The sequence below is a fragment of the Musa acuminata genome, chromosome BXJ3-1, assembly GCF_036884655.1.
Source record: "Musa acuminata AAA Group cultivar baxijiao chromosome BXJ3-1, Cavendish_Baxijiao_AAA, whole genome shotgun sequence".
In the NCBI taxonomy this organism is placed as follows: domain Eukaryota; kingdom Viridiplantae; phylum Streptophyta; class Magnoliopsida; order Zingiberales; family Musaceae; genus Musa; species Musa acuminata.
This window is the reverse complement of record NC_088349.1, coordinates 3,144,430-3,169,705: the sequence shown is the minus strand read 5'-3', so window position 1 is coordinate 3,169,705 and position 25,276 is coordinate 3,144,430. Positions and strand designations below refer to the sequence as shown.

Here is a 25,276-nt window from a genome sequence, read left to right as displayed (position 1 = left end):
CTACAAATGTTGCACAGAGTCTTTGGTGTCATCCGATAGTCGATTGACTAGGGCCTTGACCTTGTCAATTCATGATTCAACTTCTTCTTGCGAGCTCTCTACCCCAAGAAGCCTTCACTGGCCTTGGTAGAGTTCCTCCAAGCTCGCTTCAAGAACATCAAAGTGGGTTTCCGCCACTATAAGTCTCTCCTTATGGCTCTTCTTCCCGGTTGGTACTCTAAATTGTGCCTCCTCCGCTCACGAAAAGTAGCCAATTTCTCGCTCATCATGTTCGTTGCCACGATCCTCCAAAGCGGCTCCAATGACATGGGAGCGAGTTTGCATTTGCAGCCCACCTGCGACTGCCTGGGGCAAAGGTCCGGCTTGCCCCCCCCCTTGCTTGATTTGCAACGATGCTTTGCCATGGTGATATTGCGAAGTTCCTTCGCTGCTTGCTCGAATTGCTTGCCCACTCTGATACCACAATGTCACGGACTTAGCTGGAATTGCCTAAGTCGTGAGGCACCATTGCGACCAAGACGTGAACTTAGCTTAAGTTGTCTAAGCCGTGAAGCGTCCTTGCGATATGCGTCCGCAAAAGTCAGTCAATTTGTAACCTCACTTAGGTTTTGAAGGACCTATAAAAGAGAAAGTTGATTAGTTCAAAAAATGATCGACGGACAAGTCCCGATGTCTCACAAAAGGGGACACTTTACAAGCAATTCAACGAGCACGTTGCGTGTAAGAGAGAAAACAAAGAAAGGAAGAAAACAAAGACTTTAGAGGGTTGAACGAACAGCTGCAAGTCTACAAACAACTGCTCACCGAGTGCCGGGTGTAAAGACAAGTTCCCATAAAGAAAACATGTAAACTTGTAAATATTGTTCAACGCTCGACACCATACTGAAGCCTCATCCCCCATGGTGCCACTCGGGTGGTTTCAGGGTGCTAAGATGACTAGCATTTCGCGTATAGTAGCGGGCTGTGGAAAACAGCCCGTGGCACTCGAAAATGAAGCCATTTTGGGCTGTTTTGCTTGATTTAGTGAGCCGTCGCACTGTAACGTTGCAACTTGTTCGAACTTACATTTTTACAAGCAAAAAAATATAAAACCAAACCAAAACATGCTGCCAAGCAACTCTACATGTAAACAAAAATGATGAACAGTTTCTTGAACAAAGTTGTTGCAGGTGCACGACGACCGTTCGTGACAGAACGTAACCACATAATCCAAAATGCTCAAATTCAAGTTCATTCTGAATGCAACAGAAATTTTGTGAGGAAATAAGAGCAACTTAGAGAAATTTCACTATTTAATTTGGGATTAACAAGAAGCTGAATGCATTTGAAATTATTAAAAAATCAGAGAGCTACTTTAGATGGAGAGTTAGATGGAGAGATAAGAAACCACATATGAAACTTTTCCTTTTCAATTTCTGAAGGAAATGCACAAACTATTCTTGACAGTTTCGACAATATGTCACTTAAATTAGGGAACAAAATTTTTAAGGACTGCTACATTTACAAACTTGATACATGGCAGATACCAGCCTCAGGTTCATCGACACAAGATCCTGTTGGGATTTTTTTCTTGTTAAATGCTATTACAAACCCTGTAAGGTGAGTAATTTGAAGCAATGATAATGCATCCAGAAAGAGCTACAAACTATAATACTAACTAAAGGTAGATTTTATTCATAGGACAAAGGTTACTGATTCCACCAATGTCAAAGATTCAAGATCCTGCCATTCCACAAAAACAACCTTCTGACCGCAAAATCCAACATTTTATTATTATATTTTCAACAAACAAGAAATTTCAGGAACTCAGTCACCTCAGGATTCGTAATGTGGGCAACCTCTGACTTGAGCAGAATCAGAGCAGCCGAGATGTGTTCATCCGAGTGAAGCTATGGAAGAGATTAATGACAAGAAATGTAGTGGAAGGATTAACTGGAAAGCAAAGAGAGAAGAATTTTTTCTTCTTCTTCTTCGTTAGATTTTTAACTGTTGTTGTATCATAGGAAAATTTGGAGTTTGCTCTCTCAAAAGGAGTTTCTGTGATCATGTTAATTATATCATGAATAATTTTGCTGTCATTAATCTACTTGTGGAAACAAAAGAGGCGCTTAAATGGAAAGCACGAAGAACAGAGATGTCTTAACTGTTCTTACACCTAACCAAACCCACATCTTAACTATGATTAATTCGACCGAAAAGTAGGCCGGAAGATGTGGGGCCCAAAAGGTGGTGTTCTGCAAGACCCACCTAATGGGTTAAAACCCCTGGGCCCTGTCTTGGGCCCAGCAGTATTGGGTTCTTCTCTCCCTCCAGAACTGGACGGCCGTGAAACGTTCCTACATCGACACGTGTTAAGTCTACTATGTTTATTGGTCGTTACTTGTAGGGTCTACCAAAAACACCAATAGGAGCTCTAACAATCGTGTGTGGTATTATTCAGGCAAATACAGGAACCGCAGAGGAAGGGAAGGGACGGGTGGCAACGTCCACGCGCTGACCATGCCATGGTCACCTCCGCGAAACCACCTACCGGGCAACCGCCGCTCCCCTTCATTAAACCCTCGTCTTCCTTCTTCTCGACTCACGAAACCTTCCTCGCTCCTCCACCTTACCCCCGTCCTTGCACGAGGAACAGTTGATTCTGATGTATGCTACGCTTCTTGGCACGTAAAAGTGTCAGCAGCAGTGTAACCCGTCACACAAAAGCTGTGTCATCCTCCAGAAACAGGCACGCAATTAGATGAGCACGGAGCAATTATGAATGTTTCCTTCAATCATGTCATAACAACAACAGAGGACAAACAGAGCTAATTCTAACTGCAAAGAAACACCCAGTGATGTAATAACTCTACGAAAAGAACTGTAGAAGAGCTTTCTTACTGCTACGCTTTTGGGGAACCGATGGAGGTGGGAGACTTTGGAGATGAATCAATGGCGATGGCGGAAAGAAGAGGGGAAGGAGTCACACCGCAGGAGGTGAGGTTGCCTTTAATCGGGGACCTTGTATGTGTCGTGGGTGATCTCCGACAGCCATGAACCAGGGAACAGCAACTGGTACAGCATCAAATTTAACATCAAGTAAAATCCTTTTTTTCTTAACCAAGAAAAAAATATTTCTATTTCTCGAGAAAACCCGAACACAGAGAGAGATGAGTTTTTCGAGCGAATGAAATCGGTTTTCGATTCGAAAAGTAGATAAATAATATCAAAGATAGAATGAAAAAGATGAAGCAAAAGAGGTAAGCAGCAGGACTCACATCGAGCTGCTTCTGGACGACGCGGTGACGCTTACGGGGCCGCCGGCGGGCCCTGTGGCCCGTCACCGCATAGATGTCCTCGTCGATCTCCTCCCTCGTGAGGGTGATCGAGAACTTGGGCCGCTCTTTCCGTTCCGTGCTCCCCGACCTCAGCCGCACCGGCCTCTTCTCCGCCGCCGCCTCAGGAGACGCGCTCGTTTGCGGCTCGAACCCCGAAGGAGCCCTAGAACCCCGGCGCCTAGTCCTCAGCTTCCAAGGTCGCGACGCAGGGGACGAGGAAGGCTCGGGCTCCGCGTCGGCGTCCTCCTCCGCCTGCCGATCCGCTTCCGTCACGGTCTTCACAACCCTCGGCGACGGCGGAAGCGGCGGGACTACCAGCTTCATCCGGTCCGCCGCCTCCCGTACGTGAACCAAAAGCTTCTCTCTCACGTCCTCGATCCCCTCCTCGTCCTCGCCATCCACCTCGGACGGTCTCGCACCTCCCGAGCCGCCGCCGACGGCCTCGCCCTTGCCGTCCACGCTCATGCAGCGAAGGATCCGCTGTTTACCCCACGTCTTGAAGATCGGGAATGAAAACTTGTGGAGAAGGCTTCCCCGGCCCGCCGACAACGCGGCAGTGGCCGTCTCGGAGGGCATGGTCGCCGCCTCCGCTGAGAACGCCATGGATCCTCGCCCCCTCCCCAGTGGTGACCAGATCCGTCCCTCAAAATCGTACAAGGGAAAGACGACGACGCCTTCTCCACTGGGGAAACCGCTGAGGAGAAGAGGTGGGCGACGTTTTAGGTCGAAGGATGAAAGTGGCGGAAGAGAAGTGAGCGGTGTTAAGGCGATGGGGGTTATAAACGGAGTAAACAAATAATATTAACAGAAGCATCGTTCTGTTCCATGTGTTTAGCCAATCACGAATATGACAAATCATCCAATAACTTCCAGCCACAGGAGTAAGATGACGACGTGGACAAAATTGAGTGGATGAACTGAGTGATGTGAGTAACACCTCACACACGGGACCAGTCGATGTTTCGGTTTATGGGTAATGTTGTCATTCCATCATGTAGCTTTTCCTCTCCTCGTTTACAGTGGAGACACCGTGGCCCACGTCGCACGTCACGTGAGCACTCGTACGCTAGGCGATGGTCGAGGAGCGGGTATGCACGTGCATCAACCATTGTTGCCATAACGTACAAAGGGGTATTTGGCATATCGAACTTTCGATTTATTAGACCAATCATAAGCTCAGATTTCGTTCCTTGTGATTGGGTCTCGGATCAGATCCATCCAGGAATCCCATCCGAACCCATAACTTATGGTATTAAGATCCTATTAGATTGTCGGATCCGGGTCAAGTTAGCAGATGTACAGTGCCACACTTACGCCACACCTACCGAGGACAAACAAGCGTAACCGCCGCGACACCACTCTCGGCTCGCTGCGAGGGGCCCACCTACAGGACCACCCACCTCCCCATTCATAAGGCAGATGGGTGGGTGAAGCAGCGATGGCCGCGCCGTGGCGCTGCTCTACTTGCCCGTCCAATCTCTTGGAGTCGATGACGACGATCTGCGGAAACCGATTCCGCTCTGTCTCGAGACATCCGAACCGACAATGGAATGGGCAGAGACGCTGCCTCTCTATCGACCCTTCGTTCGCCGCACGCCGCACGCCGTTGACGGCACTCTCGAAGTCTCGTTCAAAAAGGTGGCGTGATGAGTCATCCGTCAGTCTATTTTCCTTCTTTACTTAAGAAAGGATTTGATTTTGGTTATCGTTGAAATAGGATTCTGATCTTATATATATATAAGAGCTATTAAAAAATTATTTTATGAAAAATAAGTAAATATAATTTAATATAATATAAAATGAAAAAAATCATCTAAAATAACATAAGTATGTTCTAATAAGATTTACATATTTTTTTTATGAACAAGATTAAAAAATTAGTATCAATAGTGTAAGAAGTGACCAAACCGAAAAAATAAAAAAATATATTATTAGGAACTCCAATAATAATAATAATAATAATAATAATAATAATAATAATAATAATAATAATAATATCGTATGTTTTGATTATTTGGTATCGATTATATAAATCTTTTATCGTTATTAAAATATATTAAAAAAACTATAAGTATATATTATCTTCTATAAAGTTAATGATAAAAAAAAGATTGATGATGCAACTTCTGAAGACTAAGGTGCTATGACTTCTGTTATTGTTAGAGATCAATAAAAATATTGATTTGGTGAGTCTAAGTTAACATGTAAATAGTATTCGTTGACATTATTTTAGAATGGAGGTGGAATAAAAAAATTAAAATTTTATTTTAGGGTATTTTTTTAATCTTTATTTTATAAAATTTTATATAATCCTTTTTTTCATTTATTCTAAGATTTTTTTTCTTAAAAAGATGACATTGCCTTTCGTCTTTATATTGCCAATTGTGTTATATATATATATATATATATATATATATATATATATATATATATATATATATATATATATATATATATATATATATATATATATATATATATATATATGATAGTCGAACATATGATATAGCGATGACGATATGATATAGTGATGGCGAGGTTCGAAGTGAACTTTAGCTCAAGGCAAATTTTGACTCCTCCATAAGTGCATACTATAACTTCGGCAACAACAACCACAAGTGATATAGCAAATTTTGATATCCACCTCACGCGACACATCCAATTGTCATAATAGACTCGGCGTGGTGTCCTTAAGCCGACATGTCGTACTGAGCCAACTCAGTACCATGAGCCTGAGGCCAGCTAATCACTTGACGCCATCCATCTGCACCCACTTTGTTTAAGACTGTACAAGACAGTGCAATAATGTACCAGGCCACATAGGAGGCGAGAAGCAATGTCGAATGAGATTGAATCGAGTAGACTAGACGATGCCTACACCCAACGTACGGGCCGACCACCTGCAATGTCAGCGAGCATTAAACACCCGTGTACGATGATGACTATGGATCATTAAAGCTGCCACATATGATCACACATATAAACATATATAAAAGCCACCCATATGACATCGTTGGGGGCGGACCTCACACACACACTCCAACTCCCCCATCTCTAACTATTGTAAACTTAAGCATCGAAGGGATAGAGTCGAGAATCCCTTTTCCGATTTCAACCTGTGTGTAGGCACCCGACGAACAATTAAATGAGTGATCTTCAGCCTACACATAGGAGAATGAGGCCTATACCCCCCTCAATCAAACATCGGGTTAACACGCTTCAGCTCAAAGGCCATGCTGGTGATTTTGCATACTCAGGACGAGCCAAGCTAACACCACGACCATGACATAAAGGTACAAAACAACAAAAACTTATATCAAATACATAACAATGACGACAAGGCGAGGTAGAGGTGACAAACGATCGTCAACAACAATGGTGTTGAGGCACTATTGGGTGATGCCAAGGTCATCAACGAGTAATAACAAGTCATCGAGAAAGATAACATAGGAAAAGAGAAGAAGAGGCGAGAGCGATTAGGCAAAGGCAACAATCGACAAAATAGAGGTTAGGGGCAATATTATTTTTTAGAAAACTAGATGCTAAATAAAAATAAATGAAAAATAAGACGTTAATTGAGAATTTATAAAAATAAGGGTTTTTTCGAGAGATTTTTTCCTTAATTTTATTATATTATCACTAATGAGTATTAGCTTTGATAAAGTTGATTTATTATTTTTTGGTTTTGAATTATCTATGATAAGTTATGTTTTAGGGCCTCATGACAAAATAATAAGATGGTAAGAAAAGAGAGTTCTTCAAAAAAATACTATATATATAATAGGATGTTTTAATGGGAAAAGCCATAGGTTTTAGGTTTTTCTCATATCATATCCCCCATTTCTATATTTTCCAACAAGAGTCCCCTCCCTTTGTAAAAATTCCAAATAACAAAAAAACAGTTTCTCATCAAAATCCCATTTGAGTTATTTTGGTCTAGTATTATAGTATTTTTAATGGAATTATATTATTTTTGTTTTATAATATTTTTGAATGGGGTCATAGTGTTTTTAGTTATTGAACCAAAAACATAATAACCCCATTGCAAAAAATTATAATTGGATAATGTCTCATTATTTTTATTATTATTAATTCATAAATAAATTATTATAAATATTATAAAAAAAATAGATCTAAATTTAAAACAAAGTGAAAAAATAGAATTTTTTATCATGCTCTATTTTGAAATATGTTAATACCTTCATAATTTTCATCCTACATTAATCAAATTGTCATATTAATAATTTTATAATAATCTAAAATTATAGTAAAATTGATGTTTATAGTCAATAAAAAATCAACTAATTAAAATTAAATTAATATTTTTTATTATATTTATAATGTTTTGATTCAGTGAGGAAAATATTGTAGGTCCATTCAAAATCATTCTAAGTGAGAATAATTTTTGTATTATTTTTGTTAATAAATAAAATAAATATTATAAGATTTTTATAAAATTATGTGCTTAAGTTAAGGCTACATAAAAAACAATTTGTTTTCATTTATTTTAAATATATTAGAATATTATAAGATCACTTAAGAATTATAAAATAAAATAATTTTATAAAATTGTATTAAATGTAATAAAATTAATAATTAATGTATGTAAAAGGTTGTATTAATTAACAATATTTTTCAATATGGTTGTAATATTTTTAGTCCAACAATAAAAAATACTATAATTTTATTAAAAAAACACTATAACTAATTTTATATAAAAATATTATAACCTTATTGAAAAATAGAATAACAAGTTCGGATCAATACTGAACCAGTTTCATTTTCCGGTCTAACTATATTTTGATTGAAAAATCAAAATTAATGTTGTCAAATGTTATTTAGGTCCTTTTAATTATTTTTTTAAAAAAAGAGCTTCTCTTTAAGTATTTTGAAAATGAGAAGCGATATCCAAAACATACTCAAAAGTTTAGATTTTTATAAAAATTATCCTATATAATGTCTCTAATTTATTTATTTATATAAAATATAAATAAAAAATATAATTCGAATTCAAAGTCCTACCATAATTATTAAGATCTTTACCAATTAAATTAGTTAAAATATATTTAATTGTAAACAAATAAGGTTAATTTCTTAGAAACATGTAACATCAACCGCGCACTAATCTAAAAGCAACGGGAAAAAAGAGGAACCTGAAAGGACACACACACATATATATAATGTGTGCGTATATATATATATATATATATATATATATACACACACACACATTAGCATCATCATGAGCGTCAGCCGTGATGAAATACGATGAAGCAACTACCTGCCCTCTCACCACGCCGCCGCCCCAGAATACTTAACCCGAGGCTCTCCGACGAAGGTACACCGAAAGAGCGCCCTCGGTTTGCTTTCTTTGTTCCAGAAGGTCTTAGATTCTTGAGAGCGGCGTTTTAGGGTTCCCTTGGCCGTCGAGGAGGTCCGGCCATGGCGCGTCCTCCGATCCTCTCTCTGGCTTTGCCCTCCGAGACCGGCCGCGTCCTCAGCATCCAATCTCACACTGTCCAGGTTTCCCCCCTCGTCTTCTCTTTGCTCCTCGTCTTGACACCCTTTCTTTTGCCCCTTCTGTCTATCTATCTAATTGTGTTATTTTTCTATCAATGCCGTGGTTGGTATGAGGACATGCGATAGCTCGACCTTGATCGAGCGTTATGCCGCGGGAGATGTAAGAGGCGTCATCTTTGTTCTAGACATCGGGCTTTTCCTACAAGAATCTGAGGAGTTGAGCTAATTTGTAGGTAGCCTCGATATCGTTTAGGGCTCAGTTGCTTGAGCAAGTTTAATTGACATCTTAATGCGATTCCCAGTGGCGGCGTTTTGAGTCTCTGTATGATTATTCGAACCATGTTTTCTAACTCCAACGTCCCTGTCATCAACGTCACCGATTCCTCCAACTGGTACACAATTGCGTGTCTAGAATTGCTCTTCGTCATTGTAACTGATGGAATAAATCATAAAAAACGAGGAAGATTTTGGCCCTCATTTGTAGTCTCACTGATCATATAATCACTTTAAGCGGGATATATGCAAATGGGCTACTTATAACTAGCCTTGTCATGTGAAGCATTAGAAGAAACCTTTAGCAGATAAAGCTGAGCTTCTTAAGTCTTAACTAATTACTTTCTGAATATCTGTACAGAATCATTGTCAATGCACTGCTGGTCGAGACAATTATTTTCTGGAGAGATTATATGTGGTCAAACCAAGGCAATAGTAGCCGAATAGTCTTAGGCTATACTGCTTTGTTTTTAGTACCTTTTGCTGATCCCACTAGTTTTTTATTCAAATACAGTTCAAGTTCGAAAATTAGGACGATAATACTGAGAGACACCTTCATGTAGTCAGCTACAGATAAGGACTTGCAAGCTGATTGAATTGCATTCGTTGCATTGGTTTTGCTGTAGTACCTAGATGAATCTTATATGTATCTTTTTTTTGCTACAAAGTCATGGTAGTTTCTCTAGGGTTAAATCCTTCATCGTGATGCTTGGACTCTGTTTTTATGTGCCCAGGGATATGTTGGCAACAAAGCTGCCGTCTTTCCTCTTCAACTTCTTGGCTATGATGTTGATCCTATCAACTCAGTTCAGTTTTCAAATCATACAGGCAATCTGCTTTACACAACTTTTTCCAACAGTCTCAGAATCAGAGGCCTTATATACATTGCGATGTGCCTGAGTGCATGGTTGAGCAGGGCGCAGTTTCAATTAAAACGTAGTTTGTGGTATAACCAATGGTTAGTTTGCAGGATATCCAACATTTAGAGGGCAAGTTCTTAATGGTCAACAGCTGTGCGATCTGATTGAAGGCCTTGCAGCAAATGATCTGTTATATTACACTCATCTATTAACAGGTTGGCCTTTCCATGTTATGCCGTTTTGCCATATTTCTACTCCATTCTGTAAAATGAGCTACCTATTAAAGTTTCTTGCAGATAACAAGACATTTTCATTTTATCATTATGATTATTCTGTCATCACAAGACCTTGTTATAATCTTATTTTAGAACCAAATTATTGTGTGTTTCAGTTTTTAGCTCTCTTCGGAAGACATTGTTCATTTTTTATTAAAATGAGCCATGCAAGTTCTTGGTTTTGTTCATGTCTTCATGATATGGAGAATTACCATATCTGGACCATCTATCCAACAATGGATGGTGGATATATGACTCCAGCCTAATGAGATGACAGATCGGCACTTCTCAGGTCCCTAATTGGCCTGACATATATGTACACCTGATTTGGCAACAGACTTGAATGAGGTCTTGTTAACTCTTAGGTTGTTCTAAATGAATTTAGATATTAATTGATCTCATCTGGGATTAGGTAGTTACATAAACAAACAAAACTAGAAATATCGAGTCAAAAGACCTATGGCCTTGATCATGATCAAGGATGCCTGGTCATATCAGAGGGCTGGCCAGTCAGGGCTTGATTACCTTATTGTTTTTATTCATTCACACCATAAGCTTTTTGATGGATACCAATGGAATGACGACAATAACTTGTATCTTGGCTACAGCCAGGGGTCATTTCCATCAGAACTATTGTGGAGATGTATGTCAATTAAGTTCATGGCAGTTGGTACAAAAGAAATCCTTTTGCAACTGAAGATATCAAGTTGCTCCTTTTACTAGAGAATTAACTGTTATAGGTGACCATTTACAGGTGCCTACACTGAGAAGGCAGGGAGGAAGCAAGATTTGAGTGTTTAGTTAAGGAGGGATTCTGTGCAGAAACTTCAGTAGTTCAATGTTTGATATAAACAGAAATTAGTTAATTAGAGGGTCCATTGAGGCAGGACAGTCCATTGAGTAAATAGCTATCACCTGTAAGTGTATAAATTTTATTAGGAATTATGAGGACATTGGAAAGTTTCTTTAGATTTTATGAAAAGCTTGGGGTAAAACAGAAAGATTAACTAAGAGGAACCTACATCTTTGTGATATGCATTTTATCAAGAGTTCCATCAACATATGGACATTGACAATTTCTAGATATCCAATAAAATTGAGAGTTATTTATGACTTGATTAGTAGTAACTGCAAAGATGTATTTAGTTGGTGATTAGGCTACTTGCAAGATTCAGAACTATGTTTGTCAACAACTTTGTAGAAGTATAAACATGCATCACACATAAATATCCATGTCAATCCATGATCTTGAGGTGAAACCAATCCTAAAATGTTGAATCACCCAAATGATGCACCTTATTGTTGATCTTGTTAACTTTGTTATTCGGTAGGATAGATGTGAGTATGCATTTGAGTGACTTAATTGCATATTAAACACCTTTCCTTCTACTTAAGTAACTAATGAGGTTTTGCAAGTCTTACAAGTCTCATTTTGTTGTTTGAATATTCTGGAAACATGCAGGGGCAAGGAACATGTTCCTTTTATCAGGGTTTCGTCAATTTCTATTTAATGGCTATCATTTGTTCATAGTATACCTTTGCTTTTTGTCTAATATGTTTTTATCTAATTTTGCAAATCTACAGGTTATATCGGTTCTGTTTCATTTTTAGATACTGTATTACAAGTTGTGGACAGATTACGCACGGTCAATCCTGGACTTATATATGGTAATTTTTTTTCTGACAAACCTAAGATCTTTCTTAAATTGGTGCAATGTTTGACTTGACATTCGTTCAACATTCATAACCTTTTCCAAAGTTTTTTCCTGTTATTTCATCATCCAGATTCTTTTAGAAGTATCTTAACCATAATTTTTCTGGTATATGACATCAATTGATTGTATTTGTCAAGAAGTTTCAACTTTACTCTTTGTTTGAATTATATGAATAAAACTTTGATTTCTGTACCATGGCATAAAATGGAGAAATCAAAAGATAGAAAAAATGAAGTATGTTTGTTAACTTATAGAGGACCTTTAGATTATATACTTAATGTTCTGAAATTTATGTTTGTTATTTCATAATTAAGCCCATGTAAAAGTTTATCTTATAAATCTTTGCTTGGAGCATGATGATCAAAATTAGGTTTTTTTGAGAAAAAAATTCCATATATGTGGTTTTCAATGATATTATTGGTTCAGATATACTTTAATTAGTCTTGAGCTTCTAGACTGTTTCCATATTTGGAGAAGACACAAAGTTTTGGTCAAATCTTCCATAGAGCTATGTTTAGTTAAGTTGTACTAGGTTGCCTAACTCGTATGGTAGGTAAAATGCCTAAGTGATGCTGTTGATTGGATTAGCTCGCAAAGGATTTCCTTGTGCTGGTATTGATTGTGTTTGTTCTTGCTAGTGTGTGATCCTGTCATGGGAGATGAAGGAAAGCTATATGTTCCGCCTGATCTGGTATCTGTATATCGGGAGAAGGTCAGTTCTTGATAACTTGACTTATATCTTGGCATTTATTCATACGTTTCCTTCATTTGTTAAATAACTTTTAAAATTAGCTAATGAACTGTCATATCGGATTTTTGTTCAGTAATTTATTTTCTGTATATGATAAATTTTCTATATATGAATTTTTAATGTTAATAACTGTATAGTAAAACTTCTTTTTGCAAGTTGGACAGATGTGCATGAAAGCATATGTAAACAATGTATAGCCAGGAAAGAATGGAAAATTCCAATATATATGCTATGTTCTCTGTATAGTGGAACTGTAAGTTGCACTGAGAAATTTTGGGTCAAGCTTCACAATTTCCTGCAATACTTTCCAAGTTATTATGCCTTACAAGTTCCATTTCAAGTGACAAAAGAGGAACTGTACATGTCTTCTATAAGATCATTCAAGATTTCCATTTTTTAAGACAACAGAAATATTTGCAATGATAAGTTGCTTCATCGTGATTTAGGCAAGTTCTTCAAGCCAAGCTGTTTCTTTGGCTTGAGATCTTCATTCCTTTCCAGGGTGTTGTCCTAATTATTCAAGATCACATTTGAGCTTCCTGATTATGCATATAAGATAGTTTTACATTTTTTCTCTTTCTTTTCTTTACTTCCTTTTCAAGATTTAGCTGTCAAGACTAACATATTTTTCTATGTTAGGTTATTCCTGTTGCTTCAATGCTGACCCCTAACCAGTTTGAAGTTGAGCTTCTGACAGGATTGAGGTTGTTATGCAATTTAGTCTTCAAATTATCTTCATGAAGTCTCATTTGTTTCATGAGAAAATTCTCTAAATATCATATAAGTATTTGATATGAATGGAATGTGTTGTAATCCGTATGTTCTGTAATTAGACGATTGTATTCAGGATGTTGATAATATTGTCAGATGATCTATTGTTGGAATTAAACAACTGACCGCTCACACTGGAATAAATTAAACTCTTTACAGTCTGGTTTTAGCTAGGATTTTATAAATGAAAATTCACCCTTGTAGTGTTTTGCACAAGGGATCCTACTTTTGATGAATTGGGACTTGCAAAAGGAATTTAGGTAGCATTTTATTTTATTTTTGATATTTAAGGAGAAAGAAGAATAGAATCAGAAAAAACATTATACAAGTTTTTACCCTAAAAGGTTCACAAAGCCTCAACTTGCTCTCGAATAAAAGTTAGATCCATTTAAAGTGTCAGTGAAATCGAGGTTCATTATGCAAGTCAATTATGTATTCATTAGAGTTCTTGGTTTTCTTTCTGAAGTTTTGTCAAAGAGGAAGATGACATATTATGGAGTGTCTATCATAGTATCATGTCCTCATTGGAGTTGAACTTATATTGTGGCCAGAGGAGAATTCAGCTGCCTCTTTGGACTTTTGTGAAGTGCCATACCAACATTATGGTCATTGAGACAACAGTTGCAGCCGTCTTATGTAAATGACGGCAGATGAGCATCATTAAGATGAGGATGTAACCACCAAGGAGCAGACTGGTTGCATGTCGAGAGAATATTTTATCAAGATTTTTAATTTTGTTCCATACTGGTGTACTGAGCTTTGCTCTGTATGGTACAACATATCAAGTAGTAGCCAGGGCATACCGAGCAGTACACCCTTATTTTAAGAAGAAACCATCTCACATTTGAAATGGTTTCCGAGAGACGGAAAGGGGTTGCGAGAGATGGAATAGGAATGCGAGAAGGTTTCGGGAGACGAAAAGGGGGTGATGGTGAAGTGGGTGAGGATGCGACGGGTCGTCTCTGTCCCCAGCTCGAACTCATCCCTTGCGAGGCACTCTGCAATGCTCCTACGATCTGGCGGGGATCTAGCCCAAGGCAAGCTCATCTCCCACTCTCCCGCTACTGTCGCCCTCAACGACTGTGAGGAAGAAGACCAAGATAATGGTGAGAGCGAGAAGGGGAAGTAGCACTCCAACCTTGGCCAGGACCCCTTCCTTCGTCGTCGACCACGACATCCCTGACCATAGCGGCCACGAACCCTTTGCCCCCTATTGCATTCTGCTTGACGGAGCGAGGATTTGACCCCTATCGCGTTCCGCTTGATGGAGCGCTTCTTCATGTCCCGCCACGTCCAACTCCCTTCTCTGTCTAACGAGTGCCACAACCTTGTCTTCCTCGTTGTCATGCTTCTCCTGTCTGCCAGCTGATACCGCTCAGTAGCAGGCGGTCTGCGTGCCGGTTAGCCGGCAGACCGGTATGTACCGCCCGATAGTATTCAAATCCCATTTTCATGAAATGTTATATTGATGAAATTTAGTAGTATTGCATTCGATTAAATGGTTAAACACATTTATGTTTCTATTTTCCTTGCTTCTCTTGTTTTTTCCCATTAAAGATGTAAATAGAGGTTAGACACTGCTGTGGACACTTAGGAGTTTGGATGAATGATTGGTTCTTTAGCCCTAACAGCTAAAACATTATACACTGGACATTGAAATTTGCTTCCAATAATTAATCATCCTTTACTCAAATTGGGTAATTTTAACATAAGCCAAAAGTTGATAAGCTGGGACCTCAGATTAAATTCAAATAACCAATGGAAAAATAGGAAAAATGCAAAATTTCACAGTTAATTTTTACTGTTCTTTTTTTTTTGCTTGCCTTATGACTATTTGTTCAACTCTTATACCACTTATGTGGTATATATATATATATATATATATTTATTGCTTTCTTTATTTTGGCAAAATATGAACTACTATCATTTCATTCACGTCTGTGATGGATCGCTAAAGATCTTATATCAATCAATATTTGTGGGAGTAGTCTGACGTTGTGAATCTATCTCTCAAAGGTGATGTTATTCCACATGCAGAAAAAGCAATAGAAGTTGTATAATGGACCCTTATTACTGTTTAGCACTGTTCATGATTAACATTCATATATGTCCTGTCAAAAGTCCGAGGCTGGCTGCCAACTTCCTAACATAACTTGCCCTTTTTTTCTACACTAGAGACCAGCTGAATTTTAGATTGACATTCATATATGTCCTGTCAAAAGTCCGAAGGTGGCTGCCAACTTCCTAACATTATTCTCCTTTTTCTAGACTAGACTGGCTATATAAGGATAAAAAATCATGTATATAGAGTCCAAATTAAGTTGCATTGCTTATTATGACTATTATTATATATTGTATCTTCCGACTGAATGGACTGTCATTTTTGAATTATGAAAACATTATCTAGAATTTTTCCTCAAATTGGTGGCTTAATTAATTGTTGTTGGTCAGCAGTAATAATATTTCTACAGTGCTACTTTTGCTATGTGATTTTCTTTATAATTGAATCCTTCTAATATTAAGGTTCTTTCATCTCGTAGAATTACATCGGAAAGTGATGGGTTGAAAGCTTGTAATATTCTTCATGCTGCTGGACCGTCAAAGGTTTATTCTAGTCATATGATACTGTAGATAGGAACTGCTTGCAAACTTTGATTGCAAAGTTCTTGTTTGTCTAACTGGACAAACAATACTTGTGCAATGGTATATTAGCCCATCTTTAAAAATCGAAAATGTATATCTTATTTCGAGTAATTGACTTCTAGAATTAGTGGTTGCATCAGCACTCCATTCAAATTCAATAGTGCTCTAGATACTCATGCACTTATGCAACATGCATATGCTTTATTCTTACAATTGGAGTGTACATGTCAACCATGTTGGCCTGACGGTTAAGACATACATGGTTATGCAATACTTGGCCCATCTTTGAAAATCTGATAAATGTTTACTTACATTTTATTATTTCACTTCTAGAATTTGTAATTGCATTAGTATGCTATTTCACAATTCATAGTACTTCAGATATTTGCACATGCACATGCACGCACTGTGCTCACCATAGGAATGTACTTGTCAGTCATTGTGGGTCTGTCAGTTGTGACATACTTGTTGGTGAATTACTGGGACGACATTTTTCCCCATGCCAAGGGCATATTTTAGTATTGGCCTCGCATAGAGCCTGTGTCAGCCATATATTATGCCTCATGAAACTGGAGACCTTGTCATGCATGCACATATTTTTTGTAATAAACAGTTTATATAAGCCAAATCTATATAAAACAAGCAATTTTTATAAACAATTCAGAAAAGCTCCCATCTTATTATCTCTTAGGTTTTGACAATAAGTTATAAATGCTATAGTTTTGATATTGTTTAATGATTTCTAAGGACAGGCCATCTGGCAGTGGTATGGTTGTCCATTGCAGCTGTGGCATATCGGATCTGGATTGTGGGAACTCATTCTTATAGTTGCACTCATCTGATCCTTCGTATTCCTTTCAGTTGCGAGTCTCTAATACACAAAGATTTCCTTGTCATCAAAGGAACGTTCATTTAGTATAATAATGATAATGATAATGATAATAATAACTTCAACATTATTTAGCATGGCTAATAAAGAAATTATATCTACAATATTCGCTTGACTTATGATATTTCCCCTTGGTAGAGACAAATGGCAGGAAAATGATTTTTGTAGCCAACCCCAAATATTGAGATCTATGGCTCATTGTTTGTATCCTACCCCAAATCTTTGGATCAATGACTCTGTTTTTGAGCCTTGATGATTAAGAGCTACCCAAGGAGGATACTGTTACTGAGAAGACAACTCTTTTATTTGACACTAAAAATTGAGTTTGGTCTCCTAATCATGGAAAAAGACAATGAGTATTTTCTTATGATAACATGATTCTTTGGACTTTTGAGACAAATAATGATGAACTATTAAGTGATTAAACACTTCACATAATAAGTCTTACAATAATACTTTATTTACTGGAGAACCAATTTCACTTGTATTTTTTCTAATTTTACTACTTGATAGATCCGTAATTTCATTGTTTTCCTTATTTGTCAATTTATCATTGAAATTGTCAATTGAACAGGCATTTAGTTCCATGCACCATGATCATGCCTTTATCAATCTTATATTTTACACTCTTTTGCATTGTATAATTCCTGCTCATGATTTAGTGCCTTCCTTTCAGTATGCATTGGTTACAATACTTTTTTGTTACATTTTCTTTTTTTTAATAGCATAATTTGATTTGGTTTCTTAACTCCAGGTGGTAATAACTAGCTTGAATATAGAGGGCAAACTACTCCTAATTGGTAGTCATCAGAAATTAGAGGTACCTTTTCAAATTTATTAGTGTGCATGTTAAAACAACCTGATGACTATTTTAAGTAGATTGAATATAGAGGACTATTTTAAGTAGATTGACAATGCTAAACTCTCTGACAAGTATGTGGAAACAATTTTATCGTTGTGCTACATACATTTGAATTTGAATTTTGCGTCCTATACTTCTGCTAAACCTCTAGAGTAAGATAAGCCTTGATTTATGAGACTTTATATGTACAATATGTTACTAGCCATTTTTTTCTATTTCTTCTATTTCTTCTTTCTTTAAAGAAAAAGAATTCTTTAATTTTGTATGTTGGATTCCAACTTTAACTTTAATAGTCATGAAAGATGCCTTTGTAAAGTCATTGGCTCATGCATCTTTCTTTAATATATTGTTCAAGCTAAATTGTTCATTTGTTGACAATTTTTAACTGATGAACTTGAATGACTAATTGCAAGTGCTGTATATTGTTAATCTGTGTTAACTTGAGTAGTGACAGGATACCAATTCTGGTTATCTAATAAGTTCTTTTCATTGATCTACTTTATAAAGGTTGTGAGAGCTTTGTCAAACTTCATTGGGGCAAGAATGTTATTGCCACCCACTTAATATTAGAAGTGAATGAATCAACATTTGCATTAGATTCCATGATTTTTGAAACAGCTATGATTGATAAAGAATATATGTAGATCAATGTTGTTTTAGGCAGTAAGGTTCTGAATACCGTATAGTACCGGTGTACCGAGCTATACCAAGTGTACTGACACATGGTACACTAAGGTATATCAATATACCGCCCATACTGACCCTCTTTCAGATCGATACATATCGCCCACACCAAACGGTACGATACGGCAAGGATTGAAATTTCGTATTGTATTGAAGTTTTGAGATTCGCTCGGTACGGTATTGTACTATATATCGAGTGGTATATTTCGGTATATATATATATATATATATATATATATATATATATATATATATATATATATATATATATATATATATATATATATATATGAGAGTAAAAAAATTCTTTTTTTCTGTGACATCGCCTCTCTTCTCCCCATGACGCCGAGGACTCTTCTCCTGCGCGGATGAGAAGTCGTCGACAGACGAGGAGGGAGAGCGATGCCGATCTCCAGGTTCTCCTCTTCTTCTCCCTATTCTTTCTTCCCCTTCTTCCTCTTCTTTCTTCTCCCTCAGTTCCCAATCGACGGTACCCCCCGGTAGCGGGCGGTCCGTGTACCGGTCTGCTGGCGGATCGGTATGTACCGCTCGGTACAGGCGGTATTAATCGAAATTAAAACCTTGCGATACGATATTGCAAACTATGGTTTTAGTCACATAAATCATACAATGGGAATTGATATGTTTATCACAAACTGGTATGTACTGTCGGGTACGAGCGGTATTATTTGAAATTAAAAACCTTGCGATACGGTATTGCAAACCATACAATGACAATTGATATGTTTATCACAAGTCAGGCAATTCAATGAGAATGATAGCATCTGATGCGAGAATGAATTTTGGATTTTTTAGGTTAATAGGATTATAAGTTTGGACTTTGAGCAGAATGGAGAGAACGGGTTATGTGTTGGCACTAAGAGTAAATTGACTTTGTGGAAAATATTTTCAGTAAAAAATTATAGTTGACCATGTTAAAGTTTATCTGTATATAGCTCTGCTTAGATAGGCTTCTGATGAGCTAAAACCAACATGATAGAGCTAGTATCTCAAGTATGGGCTAAATCATAAGGATCAAGAAAGAAATTCTGAATGACCAACAAGGTGTTGACAGTGGTGGTGATACATGACCTGGTGATGCTTCAAATTTCAGTGGATTTTTTATGGCAAACAATAGTAAGGCATACATTTAATGTTGAATCAGTGAATAATGTCCTTTTCTTTGTTTAGGCAATGCATTACTAATATTTAATTGAGTATCCATTCTGGAACAACACAATATCTGCTACATGCTTGATTTGCAGGGTCAGCCTCCGCATCAGTTTAAGATAATCATTCCTAAGATTCCGGCATATTTTACGGTATGCATTTTAAATTATTGATGAAATTCTTTAGTGGATTCTTGTAGACTGTTCTTCTCTTCCTTTCTGGTTTTGATGAAAAATTGAAATTGTCAATGAATCCTGTTCATACAATCTCTTTTGCTATCAAACCAAGCTATTTCATATTTCTCTTTGATTATACATCTCTTTTGCCTTATGGTTTTGCTGGTAAGGTTGGCAATATTTGGTAGTTACCCCATGTAAACATGATGTCATTATGGTGTATTGTTGGCTTTTACTTGGTGAACCTGTCACCTGAGTGTTTCAGCATTTAGCTTGCTGCTCAAATATTAGCCTATACTTCTTTAGGGAGGATCTCTGACTTGTTCTTACATTTTTTTAGGAATTGAAGCATCGTCGTATAATTGTACTCTCTATTCTTTACATTCTCGTTTTTCTGGATGTCATGACTCATGAGTTCAGAGAATATCTCGCTTTTTCCTATGCATGCCGATATTTATCCTTTTTCACCTCTTTGGTCACCACAATCTATCAGATTTCTTCTTTAACTGCCCATATTGATATTTTGAAATTTCTATATGATCATAAATTTGCTTTGTTTGGCAGCCAGAATTAATACACGTTCTCTAGAGAACTGCTTCATCTTCATTGCTATCTGATGGAACATAACTAATATTTTCTTATGTATGCTGGGTCACGACTTGCAGGGCACTGGTGATTTGATGACAGCACTTTTATTGGGATGGAGCAATGTAAGGCTTCATAGTGCAATTTAGCATAATTACGACAGATAGTTATATTTGCATTGTGGAATGACACAATATTTATTTCTTGGGTGTTTGATATTTAGAAATATCCAGATAACCTTGAGCAAGCATCGGAGCTTGCAGTATCGAGTTTACAGGTAATCCTTAATCTGCCTACTAAAATGAACATTTTGATGTTCCATCAGATAATCCTGCAGATGATTTCTTTACTTACAGAGTTGGTTTAGTCTTATCTCTAAATGGTCTTTTCTTAATGTTGCTACATCTCAGAAAAAGCTACTTTTTTAGTTTATAAGTGTCACATTCTCTGTCATATTTAGTGCCAAGCTCTTCTGACAAAAGGAAAATCACTTCGGCATCACCTGTAAACCATAAGGTGGCAATTCATAAATGGACTTACAATGAGCTTAAATTTTAGGTTGGTATAGAACAGAATGATTGATTTAAGTTATCCATTATGGACATAAAAAATAACTTGCAGTTCACAAAACCTAACAGTAGTAAATGGAATCAACCTGACATAGTCATTGTTAAGTAGAAAATTGAAGTCAAACTTGGTCCTTTATGACTACTAAGTTTGAGTGAGAATGGACAGAAAATCCCGAAGGTCATGCCCATATGTGCATCCTTGCTGCACCTGATTTGATTTCTCTAGTTCCTGCTTTACTCTAAAGAGTCTAAACAACTTTTATTGCTCTACACCATTGTCAGTAATGTAAACTCTGTATCTTGAATGTCACACTTTTATAGTTTTGAAAAATACACTTATTGTAATAAAAGAAAGATTCCCAATATTTCCAATACACTTAGTTGCTTTCACATAGGGTTCGAGGGTAATCTTTATGACCTTGAACTAATGTTAATAAAGTGCTAGAAAAGTTAGCTATGGAAAGGACTTGTCTACTGTTTACTCTAGATATAGGCTTAGCAGTCTGATCTGTTAAGGAATATGTCCAATTTATACATTCTTTGTTCTGCAGTCAAGTTAGGCCCTCTACCACTACATGGTCTTCTATGAATAAAGCAAGTGCTTCTGGAGATTGAGAAATGAACCTTGTAAATAGCCCTAGCTTTGCATGTGTTAATTGTTTAAGATTGCCATATTTCCTTGATCATCTGCATCTATTCATAGCTCAATTATTGTTTGTTCCTTTGTGTTTGTGGTTCTTCCTTTATGTTGCCAACCAAGATGTAATTGTAGCTGCATTTATCCTTACGCAACATTGATATGAAATCTTTGGTCGTAAAATTTTCACTGAAAACTAAAGGCCTTCATTTTCATGCTGATCTCCTGTTCTAGGCTATTTCCCCAGTAAAAATTTCATGTTGATATGCTTTCTTTCTTCTTTTCTTTCTATAAATAATTGTGCTTTCATCAGAACACGCTGTGATTCATTAAATGCTCTTCTCATATCTATTTTTCGGCCTGCTTTTTCTGCCTTTTGCAGGCCCTGCTGCACAGAACGCTAGAAGACTACAAAGCAGTAGGTTTTGATCCGCAATCCAGCAGTTTGGAGATCCGATTAATTCAAAGCCAAGACGATATTAGGAACCCAGAGGTCAAATTCAAGGCAGAGGAGTACACTTGAACACTCGATCTTCGTTGCTGAAGCATCAATTTATAAGATTACAACCACAAGTTTACGTCTCATATACATCATTGTTTTAGTGGAGATGCTGTTTGAATAAACTGTACTATGGGATATACTTTTCAAACTGAGGAAACTACCTTCCATTGAAAGTACTTTGATATTATTTTTTTTATAGTACTTTGATATTGTTGAAAGTACATCCACCAGAAAGTATGATTTCTTCTTCAGCCCTTTTCTTAAGAAAATTAATTTGAAGGGCTTTTAATTTCAATTTGATATTATTTTCATCTTGACTTGGTGTGTAATATAATAAAATTTTTATTCAAATTACTTTTAATTTTCACCATCAAAGGAAAATATGATATACTTAATTGTTATCCATTTTTCTAGAAATTTTGTTTGCCTAATTTTATGTATTTTCATTCTGATTCCACAATCGAACATAATATAGTTTATTTACAAGTATAAAATATGCTGAATTTACTGATTATTTAGCTCATTGTAGAAAAATATTTTCTTTTTTTTTTTGCTGATTTTAGAGACTTTTTAAGGTTGACGGATAAGAAGATGAGAGAGGAAGGAAAGAGATAAGCATGATAGAATTTAGAGTCTATCAACGATAAGTATTATGTCACTGAAGGTAAAAAAGAATGAGGGGGTAGAACGAAGAAGATCATAGATGAGGCAATGGTGGTAGAAGAGTGGAAGAGAGGGTGGTGGAGTTGCATTGATTTGTGAAAGGAAGAAGGAAACCAGATCAATTTGATTTGGTTTGTTTCACAATTTGTGCCCTTAAATAAATTCACTTTGTTGAAACTTATTTTGATCCTTCCACATGAACTCTTCTTGGAACAGGGGAAGTACAAGTCACCTAAGCTCTAATCCTTTGGCCCCAGTGGCGTGCCATGATATAATTCACCTTGTGTACTGTAGGATTCTTACAAGGAGAAGAGAAACTTGGAGTCGGACACAGTAAGGATTCTCTCTCTCTCTCTCTCTCTCTCTCTCTCTCTCAGACTTCAAGCCTAGTCAAAACAAAGAGTTACTGTACATGCGGAAAGATCAGTGCCAAGGTATGGTTTTAGGGAAGCAAACAAAGAGTTCAGAAGCTTTCAACCCTCAACAAAAATATGCAGAAATGAAGTTATCATGACACAAGAACAGCAACAGCTACTACTACTATTCCATGACAGCAGCAACAGCAGCTACAAGAACACCATTCACTACATCCATCCCTTCGAGTTACACCAAGGATCAGTAACATGATCGGCTTACCATGCTGCACCTGAGCTGATTACATTTCCTGGAACAGGAAAGTAGGGCATTTGATGAACCCTCAGGCAGACATGCATGCAGTCACTGTAGCATGGGGTGATGGTAGCAGCGAATGGTTGATCAGCCAGCCACTCCACCAGTCCTCTGATCCCATCAGGCACTGCGAACACTATGGATCCCAGTCGAGTGTGGTGCAGGAGTGCAGTGACCATCTTCTTGGCAATGGTGGCCATCTCAGTCCTCCTTCCTTCTATGCCAAGAGTGAATGGAAGGAAGATACCTCTGGAATCAGTGTATATAGAGATGAAGAGGGTATCTGTTCTCCCTTTTGGATAAGAGTTTGTATTTATTACATTGAATGAATCTATTGGCTGCAACTTGCATGTACTAAGTTGACTTTTGGCAATTCCAATAACAATCAATCAAGCACTGTGACTTCTTAGATCTCACAAATGCCCTGCCTTAGATGGCATGCTTTAGTTGGAAGCCAGAGGCCATTGGAATGCACAATGATGATTGCTATTATGCTCTGAACTGGCTTCCTCTTCTCAATCCATTGAGCAGTCCAAGTTAAAGGAGTAATACACAGTTCTACAGGAAACTTTCTGTGATTAACAGCTTGGATGGTCGAAAATTTGTACACAAGTTAATTATCAAATGTGTACCTTCAAGGTTTATAAGCAGATAAAGGTGTGGTGAGGGCATGTAGACAGTTGACCTACATAAGATTTCGTACATCTTGATTCATTGCCACAAGCAATTGTCAGGACCTTCTGAGCTAAAAGAAGATGTTTATTGTCTAACTGGGTACAAATTCCTGCTGACCTCCTAATGATGTGTGCTTAGTTAATGACAAGTTGACAGTGATTAATGAGTAGCCATTAAAAGAGATAAAGAGTACCACATTGTCTCCTGCCAGAGGACAGGCCAAGGAATCATTTGGACTAGAATAGTTCATTGATTTGTGTGGTTGTGTCCTTGCAAATACATTTTATAAGACCACTCTGAGGCATTAGTTACAGTACTGAGGGTGCCAAACAACATTGCTTGGAGATCAATTAAGAACAAGTTGATGGTTCAGAGAGGCCATGATTTTGCCATGCCCAGACCAGGATCAAGTGACATGGTTTCACCATCTTGCAAGCAGATGCAAAACCAGGAATGAAGAACTCTTGGCACACTTCTGTCATAGTTTTTCCTACATATGTAATGAAAAAGAAGTACCTGCCAAGCTACTGACTTATTTTTCTTTTGATAAAAGATAAATGTGGAAGATGAGATCTTACTATAAATAACTAAAGTTTTTTATCAGATGATCTTACTATAAAAAGTACTTGAATCAATTAAATGAGTCTGGTATAAAATTTTTCATATGAGTATTTAAAATTCTTAGTGTTTGGTAGATGAGTTATCATATCAAATGTTTTAATTTTAAAATATATTGATTAAAATTACTAACCTTAGGTAAAACTCTGTCACTTGAATTTTAGAATCCTTGACCTTTGAGAACAAAAATAGAAGAATTATGAGAATAATTAGATTATCTTTTACTATTTAAAAGATCATAATTTAAATCATAAAAAATTAAAATCATTCTTTAACCCTTCATATATGTCAAACTAATTCTATCAGTACCATCATCTATCACCACTTATTTCTTTTATATTTTAAAAAATTAATTAAATTTTAAAATATTTTTTTTTAAAGATCAAGTAACGAAGGCGTCGAGCCAAAAACCTTATAATAAATTATCAAGATCTTTACCAACTAAATTAATT

The 25,276-nt window shown here is 37.0% G+C and overlaps 2 protein-coding genes across 5 annotated transcripts; one reads left to right on the top strand and one right to left on the bottom strand.

Moving 5' to 3' along the window:
• Positions 1-2,412: 2,412 nt before the first annotated feature.
• Positions 2,413-4,074, bottom strand: LOC135628686 (uncharacterized). 3 transcript variants are annotated; one of them, XR_010492925.1, is made up of 3 exons: positions 3,258-4,074; positions 2,881-3,051; positions 2,413-2,716 (listed from the first exon to the last, which is right to left on the bottom strand). XR_010492925.1 is itself a non-coding variant. In XM_065135497.1 (2 exons), exons 1-2 carry the CDS (start codon positions 3,918-3,920, stop codon positions 2,989-2,991), a joined length of 726 nt encoding a protein of 241 aa, XP_064991569.1. In that variant the 5' UTR covers positions 3,921-4,074; the 3' UTR covers positions 2,737-2,988. The 3 variants fall into 3 exon arrangements, 1 of the variants encoding a protein (XP_064991569.1); XR_010492926.1 differs by having other exon boundaries at positions 2,413-2,706; XM_065135497.1 differs by lacking the exon at positions 2,413-2,716 and having other exon boundaries at positions 2,737-3,051.
• A 4,468-nt stretch (positions 4,075-8,542) lies between these two features.
• On the top strand, positions 8,543-22,397 carry LOC135629525 (pyridoxal kinase-like). 2 transcript variants are annotated; one of them, XM_065137024.1, is made up of 13 exons: positions 8,543-8,655; positions 8,730-8,840; positions 9,845-9,938; positions 10,081-10,185; positions 11,830-11,913; positions 12,599-12,672; positions 13,351-13,415; positions 16,023-16,086; positions 17,769-17,834; positions 19,826-19,882; positions 20,572-20,616; positions 20,715-20,768; positions 22,080-22,397. In XM_065137024.1, exons 2-13 carry the CDS (start codon positions 8,760-8,762, stop codon positions 22,218-22,220), a joined length of 930 nt encoding a protein of 309 aa, XP_064993096.1. In that variant the 5' UTR covers positions 8,543-8,655; positions 8,730-8,759; the 3' UTR covers positions 22,221-22,397. The 2 variants fall into 2 exon arrangements, with proteins under 2 accessions (XP_064993096.1, XP_064993097.1); XM_065137025.1 differs by lacking the exon at positions 17,769-17,834 and having other exon boundaries at positions 8,561-8,840.
• The last annotated feature ends 2,879 nt before the right edge of the window (positions 22,398-25,276 follow it).